Source organism: Pseudorasbora parva, chromosome 2 (genome assembly GCF_024679245.1).
Source record: "Pseudorasbora parva isolate DD20220531a chromosome 2, ASM2467924v1, whole genome shotgun sequence".
Lineage (NCBI taxonomy): Eukaryota > Metazoa > Chordata > Actinopteri > Cypriniformes > Gobionidae > Pseudorasbora > Pseudorasbora parva.
Genome location: NC_090173.1, coordinates 45,694,905 through 45,719,069, shown reverse-complemented (window position 1 = coordinate 45,719,069; position 24,165 = coordinate 45,694,905). Strand labels below are relative to the sequence as shown.

At 43.3% G+C, this 24,165-nt stretch overlaps 1 protein-coding gene across 1 annotated transcript in view; it reads right to left on the bottom strand.

Moving 5' to 3' along the window:
* Positions 1–16,274: 16,274 nt before the first annotated feature.
* LOC137049037 (uncharacterized) overlaps positions 16,275–24,165 on the bottom strand; it is a 42,989-nt gene continuing 35,098 nt past the window's right edge. The window contains exons 15-21 of the mRNA XM_067427436.1: positions 21,423–21,503; positions 21,223–21,354; positions 20,683–20,850; positions 20,321–20,599; positions 19,802–20,068; positions 19,630–19,743; positions 16,275–16,405 (exon numbers count right to left, since the gene is read on the bottom strand). Of these exons, the coding sequence (XP_067283537.1) occupies positions 16,275–16,405; positions 19,630–19,743; positions 19,802–20,068; positions 20,321–20,599; positions 20,683–20,850; positions 21,223–21,354; positions 21,423–21,503 (1,172 nt within the window). The remainder of the gene's footprint in view (positions 16,406–19,629; positions 19,744–19,801; positions 20,069–20,320; positions 20,600–20,682; positions 20,851–21,222; positions 21,355–21,422; positions 21,504–24,165) is intronic.

Below are 24,165 nucleotides of genomic sequence, written 5' to 3'. Positions count from 1 at the left end.
TCAGTGTTGGCCAAAGCTCAAGCCGATCGAAGAACAGTTTTAAAAAGCCTGTTAATCTCCGCCCAGGCTGTCAGGTCATGCAGCTGTGATGATGATTACAGCATCTCTCGCCGTAATCACAGGCTGCCTTCATCATAACATGATGTAAGACAATGACCAGGTCTGAATAAAAGAATTCACGAGTAGAATATCATAATGTCTTTAAATGTTTTTTTGTGAAGTTTTCAAGACAATATAATGTGTTTTGATAAGTAAAAAGGGATAGTTCACCCAAAAATAAAAATTGTGTCATCTCACCTTCTTTCCAAACCCGTACAAACGAGAGCACTCTGACCCCTCCAGGCATATAGACAGCAATGTAATTAACACTTTCAAGACCCAGAAAGGTAAACAATGTTAAAATAATAAAGTCATTATTTTTGTCTGTTTTTCCGCACAAAAAAGTATTCTCATTGTTTCATAAAATTAAGGTTGAACCACTGGAGTCACATGAACTATTTTAACATAGTTTTTACTACCTTTCTGGGACTTGGAAGGAAGTGTTCATAACATTGATGTCTATGGGGGGGTCCAAGAGCTCTCGGATTTCATCAAAAATATCATAATTTGTGATTTGAGACAGACTTGATAATAGCTCATTTTCTCACTCAAACCACTGCCACCTGCTGCTGCTTCTGCTTTTAGAGGGAAAAGCTGCCCATAACTACTTGTCAAGGATATATAATCCTCTGAAAGAATTTGTAATAATAGCGTATTATTAGCGAAAAGGAGCTTGCAAAAGATCCAGTGTGTATCTGTTTTTGCACTCGTCAAATGATTACATTTACAGCGTGTTGAAATTAACATTATTTCTTCATTTCTGTGATATATCAGGACCATTTTATGATTAATTAAAATACATTTCTTACATAAAGTTCCTTTAAGTTAACACATGCATCAATCCTCTTTAAGTGCAGACATTGGGAAAATAAAAGATTCATCGTATACCATTAACTTGTATACCATTAACTAAGCAGCAACTCTTCTGCCACTCAGCCCCAGCTGAGGGGGCGTGTTTTCCCGGCGGGAAAATGACGTCGATGCATACCCTCTATAATAGAGGGAATGCATCGAGGTCACTTTCCTGCCGGGAAAACACGCCCCCTCAGCTGGGGCTGAGTGGCAGAAGAGCTGCTGCTTATCTGGAGTTAATAAAGGAAAACGCGAGTAGTAGAGCAAACGATTTTTAGTTTAAACTAAAGTTTGGACTCGATATAGTGGTCCTTACAACTTACCAAAACTTACCAAAGATTCAGTGATCCATGGATAATTACATGCAGCCAGGAATCTTGATTTCTACATATTTATAACTGTCAGTCATCACATTTTGCGAGTGAATCCCGCATATGTGGATGGGTTAGTGTATTGAAGCGTGTATGTGGCCGCTTGTCATGAATGGAAAACAAAAGTTTTATTTAAATTCTGAATATTAATACAAAATAAATACTAATTATATTGCCCAGGCAGTGCGCAAAGAGTGCACCCTTTATAATCACTTAAAGCTGTCACTCATTCAATAAACGCAATCTCACAGATTTCCGCAATGAAGCTGAATCTCTTATTTTCAGCTCTTACAGAGACGCACTTGATAACTGAACTCAGTGCTTGTACAAACACTCGAGCGGTGAGTGGATTCCAAGTTCAAAACCTGTGATTGGCCAATTCTGTTGTAGAAATCTACAAACATGTCTGTGATTGGCTACATTACTCACCGAAGCGAAAACATGTTGGAAATATAATCATTTGATGAGTACAAATACAGATACTGCATCATGTGCTAGCTCCTTTTCGCTAATAATATGCTATTATTACGAATTCTTACGGAGGATTACAGATCCTAGACAAGCAGTTATGGGCAGCGTTTCCCTCCTAAAGCAGATTGGTTGGCTGTGGTATAAGTGAGACAATTACATGCTATTATCAAGTCCGTCTCAAGCTCAGAACAGCAATGTCCATTGGGTCCATGGACAAGCCTCCACCACCCACCCCCCTGGTTCTGTGTGTTTTTGCTGAATTCACACTGTAAACCAATGCTGCCTCTCAGTCTTTTTGCCACTCAGTATGGCGTAATCGCAGTCACTCCAGCTGACGGTGACGTCACATGCATTCCCTCTTTTGGACTTTGTAGGACTTCCAACGGCTCACTAACCACGCCCCTGGCACGAGCTCACCACGCCCTAAGAAAGTTTTCCCATCATCACATGATGAGAATGGCTCAAGGGGGTAATCTAGCGCTCGGAAAGCGTTCCACCCCTAGGGGCTGCCATTGCTAACCAAGCCATCACCTGCTGTTAGCATCCCATTGACTCCCATTCATTTTTGAGTCACTTTGACAGTGAATAACTTTACATCTGAGACGTTTAAAGACTCCATTTGTCCATTGTTTATTTCTAAAGAAACACGACAATGTATAAAAGGCTCCATTACCTTGTATCTTACACTATCGCCCCGCAGAAGCTGTTTTTGTAAAAATAGGCTAACGATTGCGTCATAACCAACGCGACCCTGTCGCACAGTTGAGAAATTACCGTATAGACCTGAGGAGACGCTCCCAGGCAATCTTTTACTGTCTATGAGGCAGTCGGGGGGACGTGGAGACATGTCCTGGAGACTAGTCTGATAAAGTCAAGGGGGAAAAATGGGGAGAAGCCCATAGTGAGCCAAAAGCAACGGGAGAAAATATTTAAACAACGTGATTCAGATTTCGCTTTCCACATCTACTAGAAGACTCACAGCTGTCAGACAGGAGGCTCACGTCACATCTACGTCGTCAAGCTCAGTCTGAGCCTGCGCAGTTCGCTCAGCCATCAGGAAGTAAGTGCCCCTAGGTTGACTTCATTATTTCGCCGTAGACGTCAATGGGGTCGCTGTGTCCATTTCTTTTACTGTCTATGGAATGGCTTTACTCCATTATGAGCACTCATGCTACATGTAGAAACATGAATAAAACTTACTTGACACTTGCTTTAAACATTCTAATGAAGAAAATACAGATAAGTAATGCAGCTGTAAGTACACGTTAAGCTTTTCTTGTGATATTTTTGCCGCCCGTCATGTCTACAGATAATTTTCATACTTCAGACGCTTTCAGACAAACCCTGACATGCAAGTGGTTGGCTTGGTAACGTACAATAATACCATGACATGCTGGCGTATATACCGGTAATCTAACTTTTATTTGAGGAAATCTGTTTATTATTGGCTATTCATTTTGATAAATAGATTGCATGTATTTGATCTTTTTTTTGTGGCATTCAATATAAGGATTTGACAGTTCAGTGTTCATAGATTAGTTAGTGGTCTCTGTTGCGCATCTGCTTTGCTAGCATGAATGAATGTGTCACAATTCACCAGTGTGAATGCCCATGTTCACCACCAGAGAGCACTCCACCCCGGACTGTCATTCCATCACAAACTACATTACCCATAACCCTTTGCCTATGACTCATTGGCTTTTTCTGATTACACCTGTGTCTCATCACCTCATTACCTCTGCTTATATATACCTTGTTCACTCAGTCATTCAGTGCGAAGTCTTGTTTAGTGTCACAACTGCATTTCTGAGCGTTTCCCTGGTTTCATCTATCTTGGTCTTTGATTTCTTGCATTCTCCATGGTTTACCCTTTTGCCTGTTCCTTCTGTTTTGTTTGCCTTTTCGGACTGCTTGCCTGTGTATGACCTTTTGCGTGTTTTATGGGCTACGACTTTGGATCACCCTTCAATAAATACTGCATTTGGATCTTCAACCCAACCCTCTGTCTCAGAGCAGTTTGTAACAAAATGAAAGCATCGTTGGCATCGGGAATTAACGCAGGTTGAGCAAGGGGCTCTATTGATAAGGCTCTGTGTCTACAGACATTTTACCGTCCTCCACTTCAGGTGAAGGTGGGGGAGAAAAGTCCTCTACTTTAGATTAACGCTTTGTTGCAAAGCTATACTGGCGTCACTCCAGTCACTCTCCACACTGTCAGGAAAAAAGGTACGTTTCTGTCACTGGGGCGGTACCCTAAGGTACAAAACCGGAAAGGTACTAATATGTACCTTTAAGGTTCTACTATGTACCTGTAAGGTACTAATTTGTACTCTTAAAGTACTGATATATACCTTTTAAGGTACTAATATGTACCATTCAGGGGTGAGTAAGGTACAAAGATGTACCTTTTCACTTTCGTACCTTAGGGTATCGGCCCAGTGACAGCACTGTACCTTTTTTTCTGAGAGTGCATCTTTGCAACAGTTGTCAATTAATATGCCCCGCCCTCGGGTTCGTCCCGCCTGTTTACGCCCATAAAATATCTCTATTTGGATCACCCTTCAGTAAATACTGCATTTGGATCTTCAACCCAACCTTCTGTCTCAGAGCAGTTCGTTACAAAAGACTTCACCAACATGGATTCAATAGTATGTATCGTCCGTCAATGCCAGGGAACTCACTCACTCGAGGACCACATCATAGACTTTCTGAACATTGCAAACTTCACCAACCTCCCGGACTTTATGTGGATTGACTTTTTTTGCCATGGACTCAACAAACAGTTACAAAGCAAACTCATCCGTGATGGTCCTCGAGGGTCCCTGAGTGAGTTCCTTACATTATGCCCTTCAGGTAAGCGGCTCTGCTTTCCCAGTGGGTGTCATGGAGGAGGATCGTGACATTTCCACTGCATCTGCCGAGCCAGTGTCCTCTGACAAAATTGCCACCGAACCTGTGTCTTTGGACAAGATGGCCGCTGAGCCTGTGTCCTCGGACAAGAGGGCCGTCGAACTGGTGTCATGGGACAAGATGGCCGCTGAGCCGGTGTCCTCTGACAAGATAGCCGCTGAGCCTGAGACCTTCCAGAGCCTCGTGTCATCTCAGCAGACCTTCCAGAGCCTCGTGTCGTCTCAGCAGACCTTCCAAAGCCTTGTGTCGTCTCAGCAGACCTTCCAGAGCCTTGTGTCGTCTTTGCAGACCTTCCAGAGCCTCCTGCCACTGACCAGAGTCCCGAGAGGGCTCCGCCTCCTGCCCCGAGTCCAGAGAGGACTCTTCAAGTCCATCTGCGCTGCTGTGGTGGTCGTCTGCTCCGCCGTGGGGGTCTTCAAGACCGTCTGCTCTGCTGTGGTGCTCGTCTGCTCTGCCGTGGGGGTCTTCAAGACCGTCTGCTCTGCTGTGGTGGTCGTCTGCTCTGCCGTGGGGGTCTTCAAGACCGTCTGCTCTGCCGTGGGGGTCTTCAAGACCGCCAGCTCCGCCCTGGTCGCCTGCACCAGTCCGCATCCGCTCCACCTCCCTCCTGGACAATTTAGGAGGGTCTGGAAGCTGCTCCTTTGAGGGGGGGGGCTATGTCACAATTCACCAGTGTGAGTGCTATTGGCTATTAATTTTAATAAATACATTGCATATATTTGATCTATTTTTTTGTGGTATTCAATATAAGGATTTGACTGTTCAGTGTTCATAGATTAGTTAATGGTCTCTGTTGCGCTGCTGCTTCGCTAGCATGAATGAATGAATGTGTCAATTCACCAGTGTGAGTGCCCATGATCACCACCAGAGGCCACTTCACCCCGGACTGTCACTTTATCACAAACTACATTACCCATAATCCTTTGCCTATGACTTATTAGCATTTTCTGTTTACACCTGTGTCTCATCACCTCATTACCTCTGGAAGGTCTGCTGAGACGACACCAGGCTCTGGAAGGTCTGCTGAGACTACACGAGGCTCTAGAAGGTCTGCTGTCTTGTCCAAAGACACAGGCTCAGCGGCCCTCTTGTCCGAGGACACAGGCTCAGCGGCCATCTTGTCCAAAGACACAGGTTCGGTGGCCATTTTAACCAATAAACATAACCAATAAACAAATTTAATTTACATTTATTTAGCCTATTGCATTTACAATTTATATTTTAAACATTTCATTATTTTACCATTATAGTTGATCACTAACTAATAACTATCAAATCAAACAAGTGCAATTACAATAAATAAATAAAAATGTAGTTTTATTCCCTTGCAGTGCCATAACATGCATCTCGAAGTTATAAGTCTCTCACGACACAATGTGCATGCGCAGTCAGAACTGCTGTGGTAAAACTATGGTTGGGGTAAAACTGTGGCTCTGAGGCTCTGCATTCAGATCCTTCTCGTTGACACTGGGCTCTGCCCATTTTTCGAGCATTTTTCAAATATTGCCAGTGGGTGGAGTTAGACTCTGAACAGGGGTTGAGTTACCCTTTAAGGGGCAATGCGAATAATTTCGGCCATGGGCGTCTGAAACAAAAAAATGTGGGTACATTTTACTGGAGTAAATGCCAGTCTCTTATTCTCACAAAGGCTGCATTTATTAGATCAAAATACATCAAAAGTTGTAATGTGAAATACTGAAATGTAAATGTAATGAAGTTCGTAGAAAGGGGAAGGAAGGAGGCAGGAACCGGCGAATGTTTAACAACTTTAATTCAAAACAAAAAACAAAACAAAAGTAACGCGGGCAGCCCCTCACGGACAACTAAACAAAACTCAACATAAAGTCCAGGCCTGGTCCTCTCTCGTCTTCCACTGTCTTTGCTCCTCCTTTTATACTCCCGTTACACCGCCGTGGTGAGACGAGACCGATGTGTCGCGCAGCTGGCGGGCATTAGCCTTGTATGATCCTTCAGACATAATTCTAATATGCTGATCTGAGAAATATTTATCATCATCAATAGTAAAAAAAATATTTGCTGCTTAATATATATATATTTAAAATATATTTCAGAAAAAGAAAGTACACTTTATTTGAAATAGGAATATTTTGTAACACAAACATCCCTTTTGATCATTATGCCCTTGCTGAATAAATCACCACTGCTGCTGGTATTAACCAATGTTAATGCACACTGTGCAGTACTAAACAATAATGGCTTATTAAAAAATTCAAATGGAAAATGTACTGGTAATTTTCTGCCAGTACATTATCCAGTCATTTTACAGAAATTTCCATTAACCCTTAAAACACAAACTAATGCAATGTGTAATTCAAAATACAGGTAAAACACCTGTAAAAAAAAAAAATACAGAAAATTCCTTTGTATTTATACAGTATATTGTGTCTCCAGTTTTACGGACATTTTTACAGTGTAATGAATAATCAACTCATTGCTTTTCAAATATTAACAAGAAGGCTTACTAAAGTTACAATAAGTTCTGGTAAATTTATCTAAGTTCTGGTAAATCGAGTGATCAGTATCACAAAGATGATAGAGCACTGATGATCCTGGTCCTTCTTCATCAATTCTCAACCTACAGTAAATTCATTAGCGTCCTGGGATTGAATATCTCTCCTCCAGGCATTCATTTAACCTGAGCATACGTCACATCACTAGATCCAGCACCTAAAAATATATCAATTAATTAAAATGCACATTTATCATTTTTATATACAGCATTTAAAGGGTGTGTGTGAAATCTCATGTCAATCTTGAGTACCTATATTAGTAGTATTGCATCCTTCATATCTCCGAAAAGCCTTTAGTTTTATTATATTTATAAAAGAAAGATTGGCTGTACCTAGTCTTTCCGGGAAAAACTGAGCGGATGGAGGCGTATCGTGTGGGCGGAGATAAAGAATCACGAGCACGCGCAGCTGTTGCATTGAGAGCGTCTGAAAGCTGACATCCTCAAGCGTGGAGAAAACGTTACCCTAAATAAACCATGGCTATCAATCAGATTCAGCTAATACATATATGATCCAGAATCAGATCCGGAGGCTGAAATAAATTAAACAGGAGAAGCAACAACAGCAGGACGTCCGTCTCTGTGGTATGTACTGTATTTAGTGGCCTGTCAACATTTGTGTGCGTTTACTCGCGGTTTATGAGGACATGATTCGGTTTATGGACTATTGTATGCGACTAAACCTTAGCAGTAGCAAGCAAAACGGTTTTGCACGTCAGACTAGTGTAACGTTATATATAGAACAACAATGGAGTAAACGTTAACGCATTTGAATGACGAAGCACGCTTTGTGAGAACGCTAAGTTTATGTTTGGGTGGTTTTACAATAAACAAACTGACACCTATATTGGTCAGCTAAACAAATGTATTTAAACCCACACCATAGATCGCATGCTCCATTGATAAATTAGCTAACGTTATACATGATCGTGTCGTTTACTGATGTTTACTTACACAACTATAGCTTACTTAAACAACAGACATTTGAAGCAGGTTTACTCACCGCCTGCTTCCAAAGCACGACCGCGAACCTTTATTGCTGGGACTGCGCCGTCAAAAACACACTTCTTTGGTAACATTGTTGATTTCGTGAAGTCCTGTGACTGCAGTGAGAGCGATGTTTATGGGCGTGCATTTTTTTTTCTCTCGCTCTGGTCACGCGCGCACCCTTCTGGGAGAAGAGCCCGTACCGTACAAGTACATTCCGCCCTGTTGACGTCAAGCTGACCCATACTCGAAAAAACCTCTCCGCAACTTATGAGAAACCGGAAGGAGTATTTTTGATCTCCATCAAACGTTCAACTTAGTTTTTGAAACTTTGTCCATGTTTAGGATAGGAACCCAAGTCTTTAACAGTGTAAAAAGCTCTGTATGCATGAAACAGCTGTTTTTAGTTTGACTCTCACCATGATCTGTTTCCAGCTTCAGTTTAGAGTAAATGTCATCAGTCTCAGTGCTATTGCCTAGAAGATGCCAACAGTTCATATCACTAGTGTTTACTGTACAGTACATCCAATGATCAGTGATTCAGTGATATGAAATATGCCATTATAACATACTAAACACATTATTCCGTTGTCTATCTTAATTTTAATTTTATTTGTAATTAGACTTTTTTAGACAAAATAACCACAAAAGAAACAATTTGCATGCAATGACCTTTTTTTTTTGATCAGGTCAGTTTCACAGCGCAGAGCCATAGAATCAGTCATGATCATAAAATCATAAGAGCAGAAACTCAGTTTACCTGTGTTTGGTTTCTTGTTATTATGTTTCTTTGTAGATTTGAGCTCAATCTCAGCATATGTGATCTCAGTTGCACTTACACTGTCTAAAATGAACAGCAGCGAAAGGAATAAAACACTTGCTTTAACTGAATTTAATGTGCAAATATAACAGTGATACAAAATATTCATAATTCTCATCATAAAGATATAAAATGACATTGTTAGTTACCTGTGCGCATTTCTTTATTAGATGTATCAACAGATACATAAACACTTGCAGTTCCTGTAATAAATTAAAACATTAATTTCCAATTGGCCTAATACATATTTTTTTTTAAATTGTCATGAATCTTACAAGTTCAGTTCTACAGAAAAATAGACTTGATGTTGACAAAAACTTAAAATAAAGCACAAGAAATAATATTTAATGCACTATTAACATTCAAAATTGCAGAAAATATTTTGTTTTCATTTTGATAAAACCAAAAGTCAGGTTCAAATATGTATACATCTATCAGGCATAACATTATGAACTAATGTTTTGTTGGTCCCCCTTTTGATGCCAAAACAGCCCTGCTCCATCAAGGCATGGACTCCACTAGACCCCTGAAGGTGTGCTGTGGTAACTGGCACCAAGATGTTAGCAACAGATCCTTTAAGTCCTGTAAGTTGCAAGGTGGGGTCTCCATGGATCAGACTTGTTTGTTTAGCTCATCCCACAGACGCTCGATTGGATTGAAATCTGGGGAATTTGGAGACCAAGTCAACACCTCAAACTTATTGTGCTCCTCAGTCCTTTCCTGAACAATTTTTTTCTATGTGGCGCATTATCCTGCTGAAAGAGGCCACAACCTGCAACAATGCTTGGGAAGGCAGAATGTGTCAAAGTAACATTCACATGGATGGCAGGACCCAAGGTCCCCTTCGTAGATGACACATCGGGGGAACGCCTTCGACGTGACGCTGCTGAAGTTTATTTAAAAAAGCCCGATCCCGATTGGTGTTGCGTCATGACGTAACGAGTGACGGCGTACCCGGAGGTATAAAGGGATGCCGGCACAACAACCCGTTCTCACTCCCAAGGCGTCAAAATCCGAAGCATAGTCAAGTGCCTTCCGCGTCACAATTAAGACGCTAAAGGTCCCCCTGGGCGTCATTTTGCGACGCGCTGGGTGCTCCATTCATTACAATGATAAACCTTTGGCGTCATAAACAGACGCATTTAATTATTTGCGTTTATAAAAGCAGACATGATTTTATTAATATTTAAAGGCTACTTTTATATTTTGTAGCAACTAACTCCACTCCTACCCTAAACCTACCCATATCTAAACAATATAAAACACATACCAGGCAAATAAATGTACAGTCACAAGTATTTATTGCAAAAACTGACCAAAGCTGTATAAAAGTATTAACTCATGTTGCATTCCAAGTCTTCTGAAGTCATACGATATCTTCATGTGAAGAACAGTGTTGATCTTGATGTTTTAATCGCTGAAATGATGATCCCGCTGCCCCGTGAACGAACTCATTCATATCTCATTCAAATAATTCAAAAGACTCCTGAGCATGACGCAATCGGTCACAAGACACACGAGAGCCAATGACATTTTACAATCAATGCTGACGTAATGACGCAATTGGTCACAAGACATACGAGAGCCAATGCAATTTCACTATGAAATCTCACGTAACGGGCGCCAATATTTGAAATTTGATGTGTTTGTTGATGATCTTCTGCGGATGGAGATGCTGATCGCTTTTGGGGATTTTCTTCATACAAATCAATCGTTTGGCCTCGGAAAACTTGGATTATTTAACTTTTTGAATAACTCGTGGATGCAGTCGTATGTTATATCCTGTGTTTTATATCATGTTCAGACAAATGGGTAGGTTTAGGGATGGGATGGGGTTGGGTTACATGTTAAGCATGTCTAAATAGCGTAAATAAAATAAATGTAAATAAAATTATGCTTGCTGATTAAATTGAAAAACACACTCCAACATGTCATAATGGCATGTCTAAATAGCGTAAATAAAATAAATAAATAAAATTATGCTTGCTGATTAAATATAAAAAACACACTCCAACATGTCATAATGGCAAAATTATAAACTAATACAATTTCACCATGACGATAACATTACTAATACCCTACTAATACGCTGAGGGTGCTGCACTCGCGGCTGGCGGTCTTTGACGAGGCCGGCCAGCCTCGCGAACCTCGCGGTTCTGGGCCCGCGGTGGCTGAGGCAGCGCGGCGTCGCAGATCGCGGGGCTCGCAAATGGATCTGTCAGCAGGAGTAGGGACTGTTGAGGCATCTTCCTCTTCCTCTGACGATTCAGAGATCCTGCCGCCACGTGTGGAAGCCCACGGTGCGGCTTCTTCCCACGAGGCGGGGGATCCGGTGCTCAGGCTGTCCAACTCTGAGGAGTCGTTGACGATGAGCACCGAAGCAGGCACAGTGGGGCAGTCGCCACCCCACTCGCAGGCTATGGAGGAGCTCGTGGAGGTCCTGACTCGCGCTGTGGTCAAACTTTGTTTAGATTGGCCACAGGAAGAAGTGGACATCCAGCCACCCAATAAGCTGGATGAACGCTTCTTCAAGCGCCGGGTTCAGCCTCCACGCCGGGGTCTGCCTTTTTTCCCCGACCTGCACAATGAGTTGTGCAGGGCGTTGGAAAAACCCTTCTCAGCGCGCTTGACTACGCCCCCTGTGCTTGATTTCACCAATGTACTCGGGGCGTCTGAGAAGGGATATGTAGCGCTGCCTAGGGTTGAAGAGGTGCTTGCGGGCCACCTCTCACCTGAGACAGCGGCTTCATTAAAGGCGTTTGGGCTCCGGGCCACATCGTTCCCCCGCGTTCGCGCACTGCTTCGGCTGTCTCATACAAAATCTGCGGCGAAGCAGCGAATGCGTTCTACGCGAAATCTACCTCGACTAGTCCCTGCCGGGTATCCACTTCAGGGGGTCGAAGGAGAGGTTCTGTTGATACCCCAGGCCAGCCTCGAGAGGCTGGTTCCCTTATCAGAGTATTTCAGCGCATGGTCATGCCTTCCGAATATCTCTGTGTGGGCCCTGCTTACTGTAGAACGGGGCTACAGACTACAGTTCAGAGTCGAAATTTGGGGGGGGGGGTAGTCTGGATGGTGGTCGTTCCCCAGCAGGTGGGGGTAAAGGGGCAGGAAGTACATTCTCTGCTGGTAAAAGGGGCGATAGAAAGGATCCCCCCGCCGGAGAGAGAGTTCGGGTTCTACAGCCGGTACTTCATAGTCCCCAAGAAGGATGGGGGGTTGCGTCCGATTTTAGATCTCAGACATCTGAATCGATCTCTGAGGAGATACAGGTTCAGGTTGCTTACCATTCCCGTCATCGTGAGTCAGATCCAGTTCGAGGACTGGTTCGTCACGATAAATCCAAAGGAAGCATACTTCTATATCTCCATCCTTTCCAGTCAAAGGAAGTTCCTGAGGTTCGCTTTCGGGGGCGAAGCGTACCAATATCGGGTTCTTCCCTTTGGCCTAGCACTTTCACCTCGCACCTTCCCAAGTGCATGGATGCAGCCCAGGCTCCGCTAAGACTCCAGGGGATCCGTGTACTAAATTATAATCGACGACTGGTTGATCATGGCCAGGTCATACGATATGGCGGTTCAGCATCGAGATGCTGTTCTAGACCATATGAGGTGCTTGGGGCTGAGACTCAACGCGAAGAAAAGCGCGTTGACGCCCTCCCAGAGGATTACGTTCCTGGGGGTAGTATGGAACTCGGTAACGATGCGGGCACACATGTCACCCACAGATATCGACACTATACTAGCGGAAGTCTCCAGAATAAGGCTGGGCCACAGCATCACTGTCAAGCAGTTCCAGAGACTGCTGGGTCTTATGGCAGCAGTGTCCAGTATAAATCCGCTCGGCCTGCTCCACATGAGACCTCTACAGTGGTGGCTGAAAACCAAGGGGTTTTCTCTGAGGGGGAATCCTTTCCGTATGATCAGGGTAACGCGCAGATGCCTTCGTTCCCTCATCGTATGGAAGAAACCTTGGAATCGGAAAACCGTTTCAACAGATGCATCTCTTACTGGTTGGGGCGCAGTCATGGAAGGCCGCGGGGCGAGAGGTCCGTGGGTAGCTCAGCATGCCTCTTGGCAGCTCAGCATGCCTCTTGGGTTTCTTCCGGACCTCCGCGGGCACCATGTCCTGATACGATCCGACAACACTGCCGTGATATCGTATCTAAATCATCAGGGGGGTCTGAGATCGCATCCTCTGTACAGACTGGTGCATCGGTGTGGTCCCAGGGGAAACTGTCGTCACTCAGGGCAGTTTACATCCCTGGGGACCAGAATCAGGGAGCAGACATCCTGTCGAGGCAGGGGCTGAGGCCCAGGGAGTGGCGTCTCCATCCAGAGGTGGTGGAGACCATATGCGAGAGGTTTGGCCAGGTGGAAGTGGATCTGTTTGTGTTTCGAGAGACGTCCCACTGCCCACTGTGGTTCTCCCTCAGGCATCTGGCTTTATTGGGCCTGGATGCCATGTCACAGACGTGGCCGAGGCTGCGTCTGTATGCATTTCCCCCGATCGCTCTGCTCCCGGGAGTTCTGGAGCGGGTCCGCCGGGAAGGCATTCGCCTGCTTTTGGTAGCACCCCGGTGGCTGTCCAGAGTATGGTTCACCGACATCATAGACCTGCTAGACGGCCTTCCCCTGAGGAGGGATCTGCTGACTCAGGCAGGGGGCACAATATTCCACCCCCAGCCGGAGTTATGGAACCTATGGGTCTGGCCCCTGAGGGGGCAGAGCTCATAGAGGAGGGTCTGTCGGCAGGTGTCGTTGAGACCCTACTCAGCTCCAGGGCTCCTTCCACCAGGAGGCTGTAAAACCTGAAGTGGAGGGTATTTTCCACTTGGTGTAGAGACCGTGAGGTAGACCCTAACTGCGCTGTGGTTTCAGTACTGGAGTTTCTCCAAGATCGGTTTTCTGCCGGGCTTACCCCGTCCACACTTAAGGTGTATGTGGCAGTGATAGGGGCTTTCCACGCACCATTAGGTGAAGGACCTCTGGGGAGGCACCATTTGGTTGTACGGTTCATCCGAGGAGCACGGAGGATGAGGCCTGTGGCTCATTCCAGGATTCCAACATGGGATCTGGCAGTGGTGCTTGAAGGGTTGGTTGAGGCCCCCTTCGAGCCGCTGGAGTTGGCAGAGGCCAAGAACCTCACGCTTAAGGTGGCCTTTCTCCTCGCCATCACTTCTCTGAGGAGAGTGGGGGACCTCCAGGCATTGGCAGTCACGCCAAATTATTTGGAATTTGCCACAGGCAAAGTTATGTACCCAAGGTGCCATCTAATACGGTACGGTTGGTGGTTCTCCAGGCATTCCATCCCCCACCTCATGTGACGGCAGATGAGGGCAGGCTTCACCTCCTCTGCCTGGTCCGGGCATTGAGGATTTATCTGAAGAGGTCTGCCCAGTGGAGGAAGTCAGACCAGTTGTTAGTGTACTTTGGTCCACCCAAGAAAGGGCTGCCTGCGGCAAAACAGGCTATTAGTAACTGGATTGTCCAGGCAATAGCCATGGCTTATCAGGTGCGCAGCTTGCCTTCACTGATAGCCGTGAGGGTGCACTCTACCAGAGGCATGGCCTCTTTGGTAGCCCTCCTTTCGGGAGCTTCTTTGCAAGAAATCTGCGAAGCGGCTGGGTGGGCCACTCCGCATACTTTCATCAGACATTACAGTCTGCAACTCCCGACTAGTGGGTACTCGTTCCCTGATGTGTCATCTACCATGACGCAGTGCGAGTTCCCTCGATAAAGGGAACGTCTCGGGTTATGCATATAACCCATGTTCCCTGAGAGGGAACAAGACACTGCGTCTCGTAGCCCCGCCTATCGACAGAGCGCCCCGCTTCATCGCAGTAAGCTGTGTATGCTTGTGCCGGCATCCCTTTATACCTCCGCGTATGCCGTTACTTGTTACGTCATGACGCAACACCAATCCGGATTGGGCTTTTTTAAATGAACTTCAGCAGCGTCACGCCGAGGGCGTTCCCCGATGTATCATCTACGATGACGCAGTGTCTCGTTCCCTCTCAGGGAACATGGGTTATATGCATAACCCGAGACGTTTCCCAGCAAAACATTGCCCAATGAATCACACTGCCTGCGCCAGCTTGCATTCTCCCCAAAGTGCTGTAACAAAGAATCATCGGATTCGGAATCCATTTGTAGCTTTACAGAGTAAAACAGTACAGGGTCGAGGCACAGCAGAAATAATGGAGAAGGCAGGGCAGAATCATAAACAAGTACAGGCTCAGTTCAAGGCAGGTGGCATACATTCACAGTCAAAAACACAGGCAGAAGACCAGGATAAGCGGCAGAGAACCAGAGTCCAATAAAAGGCAATGGTCGAGGCAGGCAGCAAAGGTTCAGATAATGGGGAAACAGTCCAGTTACAAAACAGAGTAGCATTCCAAAGTAAAATACGCAGTTATTATCATCAAGGCAAATCACGACTTTGCAATGGTGGTGTGTGCGCACCGTGGTGCTTAAGTAGTGTGTGTGTGTGTGTGTGTGTGTGATGAGTTGCAGGTGTGTGAGTAATCAGTCCCAGGTATGAAGGCCTATGGGAAATGTAGTCCGAATGATAAACAGTCAGTATTCACGGAGAGCTCCCTCTGGTGATCCGGAGCAAGTGAAGAGGAAGCCTCACCCGTGACAAGTGTATCCTGGTGCCATGTGTTCCTCAAGTAAGCGACTCAAATGCTCCCAGCCATCCATGTGATGTAAAAGAAAACATGATTCATCAGACAAGGCTACCTTCTTCCATTTCTCTGTGGTCCAGTTCTGATGTTTTCGTGCCCACTGTTGGCACGTTCGGAGGTGGACGGGTCAGCATGGACATCCTGACTGGTCTGCGGCTATGCCTATTACCCTATTGCGGTTCACCACTGTTCCTTCCTTAGATACTTTTAATAGATACTGACCACTGCAGACACAGAACACCCCTCAAAAGCTGCAGTTTTGGAGATGCTCTGACACAGTTGTCTAGCCATTACAATTTGGCCCTTCTCAAAAACTTATGCTTGCCCAGTTTTCCTGCTTCTAACACATCAACTTAGAGGACAAAATGTTCACCTGCAGCCTAACATATCCCACCCACACGCACCCAATGAAGAGAAAATCAAGAGTTATTTACTTCACCTCATAATTTTATGCCTGATCGGTGTATGTAAGACACAAAATGTCATGATAACTTTTAGAAGAGTGAAATACTATCTAGTTATGGGATCTTTCCTGTTAGTTAAAAGTTAGGTGTCTTTTATGGCTTGTGAAGATTTATGTGTATTTATAAATGGGTAAAGACTGACCGGAGAGCGGCGTGTTGTATCCGGCTTCAATCTGCTTCTGCTCTGATGTCTGACCTGTGTTCTGCTGTTGACTGACAGTAGAGGGAGATTCAGATCTTACACCTAGTCAAACACAAAATGTTTTGAGAAAAACTGATGTTTAATCTCTTTCATGCTATACTGTGCATGTTTGAGAATGACAAAGTATTTAGTGACATGTTTTTATTTATTCACATTATGTTTGTGATCCACAATCTTATATGCCTCACTGCCTGCTGTCTTCATATGCAGCAGTTAAAACCTGATAAATTACTAATTTGGAGCGCTTTTAGGCCCAATCCTATTTCTACCCCTTAGCCTTTTACTTTCCCCCACCCCTTCGTTTTGCATGTTCACATGAAGAGTTAGGGGTGTCTCGATTCTCTTTTGGCTTAAGTGGAAAGGGCCAGATAGCCCTTCAAACAAAGATTTTTCAGAATCACACTTCGAACAGAGGGGTATGAGGAATTTCCCTGCATACACCAACTACCGTGCTGCTATGAAGTGAAGTATGAAATGCATGAAGGGATGGTGCTTCTGGATCGATCACTTATGTGTTGCCTGGATACAAGTTTCGCTGTAGACAGCCATTTAATTGATGTGCACTATTAAGACAACATTAAGAAGACATTCATTAATAAATAAATAAATAATTCAGTAAAAAAAAAAAAAAAAAAAAACCTGGTCATTCTTCATAACACAAATGATGATTTATATCATGTGTTGTCTGTAAACTCTTTCATCTCCAAGGCAACAACTGCAAGGCAACAAGGCAACAACCCAAGCTCTTGATCCAGAACGCTGCGGCACGTCTTATATTCAATGAACCCAAAATTGCTCATGTCACACCTCTATTCATATCTCTGCATCGGCTACCATTCACTGCCCGGATAGAATTCAAAGCTCTGACTCTTGCTTATGGATCTTCTACAAGGTCAGCACCCGCATACTTCGATTCACTCCTACGAGTCTACACCCCCACCAGAAGCCTTCGCTCAGCTAATGAGTGAAGGCTTGTGGTACCATCACAGAGAGGCATGAAATCCCTCTCCAGGACTTTTTCTTTCGTTGTTCCTGCTTGGTGGAACGATCTTCCGTTCTTCATACGCACAACAGAATTACTCGCTTCATTCAAAAGACAGGTAAAAACTCATCTCTTTCATGAGCACTTAACCTTATCATAAAAAACCCCTCTTCCTCCTCTATTTCTCTTTTCTTCTTCCCTTTTCTGTTTTTTGCTACTCTGAGTAGTATACAAATCTTGGTATTTAGGGCACGTTTTGCGTATTCTTTGCCTCTTCTTGATGGATCGCTACTTGTACTCATGAGTTGTAAGTCGCTAAATGCATAAATGTAAAATGTAAATGTGAACTGACTTGGCTTCACCAGTCTTGTATGTTCTGTATCATTCTGTATCATTTTGTTTTATTTTTTGCTCGATAGCTCATACGTTAAACAATGTTGGGAGTGACCTAATTTGTTATATGTTCTCGTGGCTGATTTCTGTTAGATATAGCCTAAGCACTTCATTGCTGTTCATATCAGTGTTTGTATCGCTGCCTGCCTCACAGACATTTCTAGCTGGATGAAGGAGCATCAACTCAATCTTAAAAGACAAGTAAAGTAAAAGACAAAGACATAACTACTTGTGGTCTCAACCACCCCAGCACTTCATTCAGCCACCCCAGCAATTCATTCATTCTCCATTCAGCTAGGTTCATCAACCATAACTTCTTCCAGGACAGCAGAACAGGCAGCTCAACGCCTGGCCCAAGCTCTTGTTCTCTCCAGACTGGACTATTGTAATGCTCTTCTAGCTGGCCTTCCAGCATGCACTATCAAACCCTTGCAGCTGATCCAGAATGCAGTGGCGAGAGAGGTCTTTTACGAGCCGAAGAGAGCGCATATCACGCCTCTTCATCAAACTGCACTGGCGGCCAATGGCCGCTTGCATCAAATTCAAGGCACTGGTGCTCGCATGCAAAGCAACCTCCAGCTCTGCACCAATATACCTAGACTCGCTTGTTCAAACTAAAGCTTGGAACATGCTCTCATACTCACATTTCTCAAAGAAATGTGTTCGTTTTCTTGAGGTGGCAAGAACAAGAAAAAAGTTTGTTCTGGCAGTACATTCCATACTTCACGAGAAAAGCAGGTGCCGATCATCTGCATTTCTCCGCATTAACCACGCCCACTTTAAATGTATGACCAATCACACAATATTTCTCGGACACCAGCAAGAAAATAGTACTGCTCAGGCGATGTGTCAAGAACAAGCTGCGAGAACTCCCAAACCAGGGCTGCGAGAACAAATTGACATCATTTTGTTCACGCAGCCCTGGGAGCGAGAACTTTTTTCCTCTGTTCTTGTGGAGTATGTTGCAGCCTTTACACACCTTCCAGAAGATTACGTTCTGTGGTTCCTCGTGGTTCCATCCTAAAGAGGCATGAAATCCCTCTCACAGACCTTTTCCTGGACCTTTCCCACCTGATGATCTCAATTCGAGCCGCCGAGTCTGTTGCCATTTTCAAAAAATATCTTAAGATACATCTTTTCCACCTGCACCTGACCAATAAAGACTAGCAATTAACTATCCAATTAAATTTTCTGTTTGTTTGTTTATTTAAAAAAATATACACAAATTTTTATGTGTACTGTGCTTGATTTACTGAGACTTGTTAAAGCACTTGCATGTTGTTGCCCTTGTTTGTTTAGTTGCTTCTATTGCTTTCCTCATTTGTAAGCCGCTTTGGATAAAAACGTCTGCTAAATTATTAAATGTAAATGTTCAAACTGTGTAAATGTTACAGAACATTAATAAAAGAAACAAGGTATGATGAGGTGTGATGGTGTAGTAGTGGTGTCCCATTTCTCATTGGAATATTTTCACCCCTATGCCATGCCACTTACTTTCAGGGGGAAAGGGTAGGCGTAGGGGTAGGGGTAGGAGAAGGGGGTATAATATAGAATGGGATTGGGCCTAACTCTGTGCATCGCTGTATGAGTCGAATGTGTTTAAATTATTTCAATACAGATTACATAAATATTTGTATCAATACTTCTAAGCATAAGACTAATTTAAGATGGTCTCCCAGACGGACCAGCTGGAAATCCTCTACTGCCAGCAAACATACCAGATTTACCAGGTTAGTAGATGAGCTAAGACCAGAAAAATACCTTAGACTGATGTAGGTTCTTCTGATGTAGGCAACTCACAAGCTTTAGGAACAGAGTCAGTAAATCTGTCACTAAATTTTAATATGTCAAATGACTAACCTTTGTTGTTTCTATAGCACCACAGCAGGACCAAGAAGACAATGATAAAAAATACAGCAGCCAGTCCTGAAGTCACTCCAATTATCATAGGATTGAGACCATCCGATTTTGAGGCTGGAGAAATTGAGATACATGTATATTATTGCAGTTAATTGTACAGGAACATTTCAACTGTGTTTATAATTCTTCCTCTCACCTCTGACTGAGATCCAGCTCTTGGGCGACTCTCCTCTCTTTGAGTGTTTGCAGTAGTAGAAACCCTCATGAGACTTTGAGACAGCAGGGATGATCATCTCTGTAGTTTGATTCTGGATGAGTGATTCATCTTTATAGAAATCAGCTTTGAGGATTGATGGGCTTGGAAACTGATATAAACAGCGTAGAGTCAGATTATCTCCTTCAGTCACAGGTTGAACAGGACTCTCCAGAATCACACCAGCTACAGAAACACAGGGAACAAGCAATAAATGAACAAAAAATGGTAACATAAAAATGAGACAAAATGACAAACCCCAGACTTTTATTTTCCACTGCGCACTGGTTTTTGAGTGTATTGCTATGATGCTCTGGCTGTTTGCTTGCATTAGTATCTAATCGTCCACTGATGATTTCGGCTCGTGTTTAATCAACCTGTTTATGCATTGATTGTAAACTGTCAGTGAAATGAATAAATACAGAAGCACAGACTCACAGTGTACAGTGATATTAACAGGATGAGATTTCTCTCCAGATTCAGACTGACACCAGTAAACTCCAGTGTCTGATGTGCTGGTGGATCTGATTGTACATTTAGATCCTGTTTTTAATCCCCACTGTGATGAACAATATTCCAGCCCCCAAATGTCTGTGTATCTTCTCACTGTCCATCCATCAGAGTTACTCTGGTCCTCACAGCTCAGAGAGAGAGAGACCAATGTGAAGTGTTGACTTCTGTTGGTATTGATGATCAGAGACACTGGAGGAGAAACACCTGACAAGGCAATTACAGCTATGATTTGCAAATTATCTTTATTAAACATGAATCAATCATTTAAACCATATGTGCAAACTCACCAGCGACCCACAGTAGTTGTGTGTTGCTGTACCGTATTTCATAGGCTGGTTTTCTTCTCTCTGCTTTGCACCCATAGACTCCTGTGTGATTTAGTCCAGCAGAACTGACAGTGTATTTTCCTCCAGCTCCTCTGCTGCTGTCAGAAAGGTCATAACGATTTCTGCTCTCTGTAGAATGTGAGAATGTGTAGTTAACACCTTAAGGAACTACTTCTATCTGGCCCTTATAAATTACATTTGTGACAAAACTTGAACCTTGTTATATTGTTATGACCCATATATAGGTTATATTGGTATAACCCAGTGTTTTCAGGTTGTTTTAATCAGGGTTTGATCAATGCTTTTATGGTGTTACAGAGGAATGACTGGTAATGGAAGACTGGGTTCTCAAATTGGGTCTCACTGTTTGGTTCCCATGGAAATTTTTGCAACAAAGCATGTGCCATACATATCCAATCTGTGTCTAGATTCAGACATATTAAATGATATATTTAACTTCAATAAAAGCAGTTAATTCAGATGAAGCACATTGTAACTGACCTGATGAGACAGTTACAGTGAACCAGCTGAATGTCCAGCCTGTAGACGCGTAATGAACCTCACAGATCAGATTCACTGAATCTCCTTCAGTCAACCACTTCTGAGGAGAAACACTTAAAACTGCTATGGGAACTGAAATTGAGAAATCACTCATTAGTAATACGTTAAACACATGTTTATGAAGAGATGATCAAACTCACCTGATACTCTCAGTCTAACTTCATCACTGATGTTTGATCTGCGTGATCCTTCAGTCTCTGTTCTATAACAGTAGTATTTACCTATGTCAGAAAGAAGTTAAAAACAAGTTTGTACGTTTGAATATACCTTTGGGCATTTAAGACAGATTAAACGTAATCCTAACTTTTTTAATGATAAGTTTTATATGTTTTAAGAACATTCTTTTCATGATTATGAATCCTTATAAAAAATGTGGTTTGGTTGAGGGTTAGTTTCATGTAATTATGCATAATTTACTGTTCCTTTTCAGTCAGTCACGTTCGAAGTATGTTGGATGTCACCGATGACTTGGGATCACTTGTGGGAGCCCCTATCAGATTCGAGTGTATAGAGAACGGGCAAGTTCAGTCACATTCACTCACATTCCTTGCCTGCTCAATCTTGCAGCCAACGAGCTCCAGTGTTCCCGGGAGAGTGGAGACTCCATCCACAAGTGGTCCATCTGATCTGGAGTCACTTTGGGACCGCACAGGTAGACCTGTTTGCCACCCCGGACACGTCTCAATGCCAGTTGTTTTATTCCCTGATCGAGGGGACCTTCGGCTCGGATGCACTGACACACAGCCAGCCTATGCGAATATGCGTTTCCCCCCATACTGTGCAAGGTCAGGGAGGATGAGGAGCAGGTCCTGTTGGTTGCTCCATACTGGCATGGTTGTGTAGTAAGACATGGTTGTGTAGTAAGTTGTGTAGTAAGTCATGACATGGTTGTGTAGTAAGTCCTTAGTGAAGCACGATCTGAACGTCAGGTTCCTGAAGGGTACGAGGAGATTAAATCCGTCTCACCCTCACTCTATACCCTCTTGGGACTAATCTCTGTTGCTAACAGTACTACACTGAGCTCCCTTTGCATTGGCTTCCATCAAGAGGGTAGGGGGACCTACAGGCATTTTTGGTCGATGAATCGTGCATGGAATTCGGGGCGGGTAACTCTCAGGAAATCCTGAGTGCCTGGCCTTGATATGTTACTAACCATAGCTTCGGTGAAGAGTTGGTTTCTTCCCATGTGCTTGCTTCAAATAGAGAGTAACACCCGTGCGTCGGCTTGCTGTGCTATTCCCCTCCTCATGGACCGGATACGTGCACTGAAAGGCTCCAGTCGAGTTCCCCAGTGAACCCTGGCGAACCCTGTTGAGTTCCTCTACAACCCGTGGTAGTCAGACATGGCGGAGTGTCTGACACCAAGTGTAACACTCATATGTATTGGTGGAATTTGTGTTAGGCTGGGTTCCATGTGTTGTGACCCCCACGGTTGACTTTAACATTTTGTTATTTGTTTATAAAGCCCTCAGTGACCTAGCACCTCGCTATCTTACTGATCTGTTAGCTCCATATAGCCAGACAAGAGACTTGAGATCACGTGATCGTGGCCTACTGACAGTACCTAGAGTTGGACTTAAAAATTGCGGCGATCGTGCTTTCGCTATTGCCAACTTTGGAATAGCCTTCCCCCCTATATTAGGCTCGCTCCTGCTCTAAAAATGTTTAAATTTTATCTCAAGACATTTATTTTCATTGGCTTTTAACACTGCTTAGTATGCTATCTTGGCTCTACTTGTTTATTGTTGATTGTTTGTTTGCGTGCATGTTCTTGTTCTTTTACTTCTTTATTTTCTTGTTTTACTTTCTTTTCTTGTATACCTTGTACAGCACTTTGGTCAACCTTGGTTGTGTTTAAATGTGCTCTATAAATAAACATTGATTGATTGATTGATTGATTGATTGATTGATTGATTGATTGATTGATTGATTGATTGATCACAAATGTGTGCTGCATCCGTTTCCTGTTTATACCTGCAGTGTGAGATACAAATCTCGCATAGCAATGGCCATTGGCCCATTCACTATTCATTCAAAGCTGACAGGGTCTCATAAAAGTGATCCCAATTCGTCAGTGACGTCCAACATACATTTCCATTCCTCCTTCAGGGAGTGAGGGTTACAAGCAGGGGCGTAGCCATCTTTTCAGAAGTGAGGGGGACAGAAACGTCATCGAAATACCTTTTCTTTTTTTGACCGATATAATTTATCGCATCTCTTGCTTTTAATTCGGTAATATATCCAATACACTGCTGAACAATAACTACTAATATCTATAATTTTTTTCTAATATATTTTATGCCAATTGTATGATTGGTTTATGTAGCCTACTACAAACACTTGTGCATTAAGTCTCCATAGATTTTATGCAATGTAAAAAAAAAGTTATTGTAAAAATGGTAATACAGTGAAATATTATTCTGATGTAAATCAGCTGTTCTCTATGTCAATATATAGTAAAGTGCAATTAATTCCTGTGATCAAAGCTGAATTTATCATCATTACTCCAGTCTTCAGTGTCACATGATCCTTCACTAATCACTCTCATATGAGGATCTGATGATCAACACACATTTATGATGATTATCAATGTTGAAAACAGTTTTGCTGCTCATGGTGCTGCTTAATTTTTGTGGAAACCATTCAAACATTTGTGGTAAAAAATTAAAAAAAAAGAGAGAAATTAATACTTTTATTGATCAGACATGCATTAAACTGATCACAAGTGATATTTTTAATATTACAAAAGATAATAATTTATTTAATAAGTGCAAATAAATGCTGTGCATTGAACTTTCTATTCATCAAAGAATCCTGAAAAATGAAATGTATCATGGTTTCCACAACATTTTTAAGCAGCACAACTGTTTTCAACACAGATAA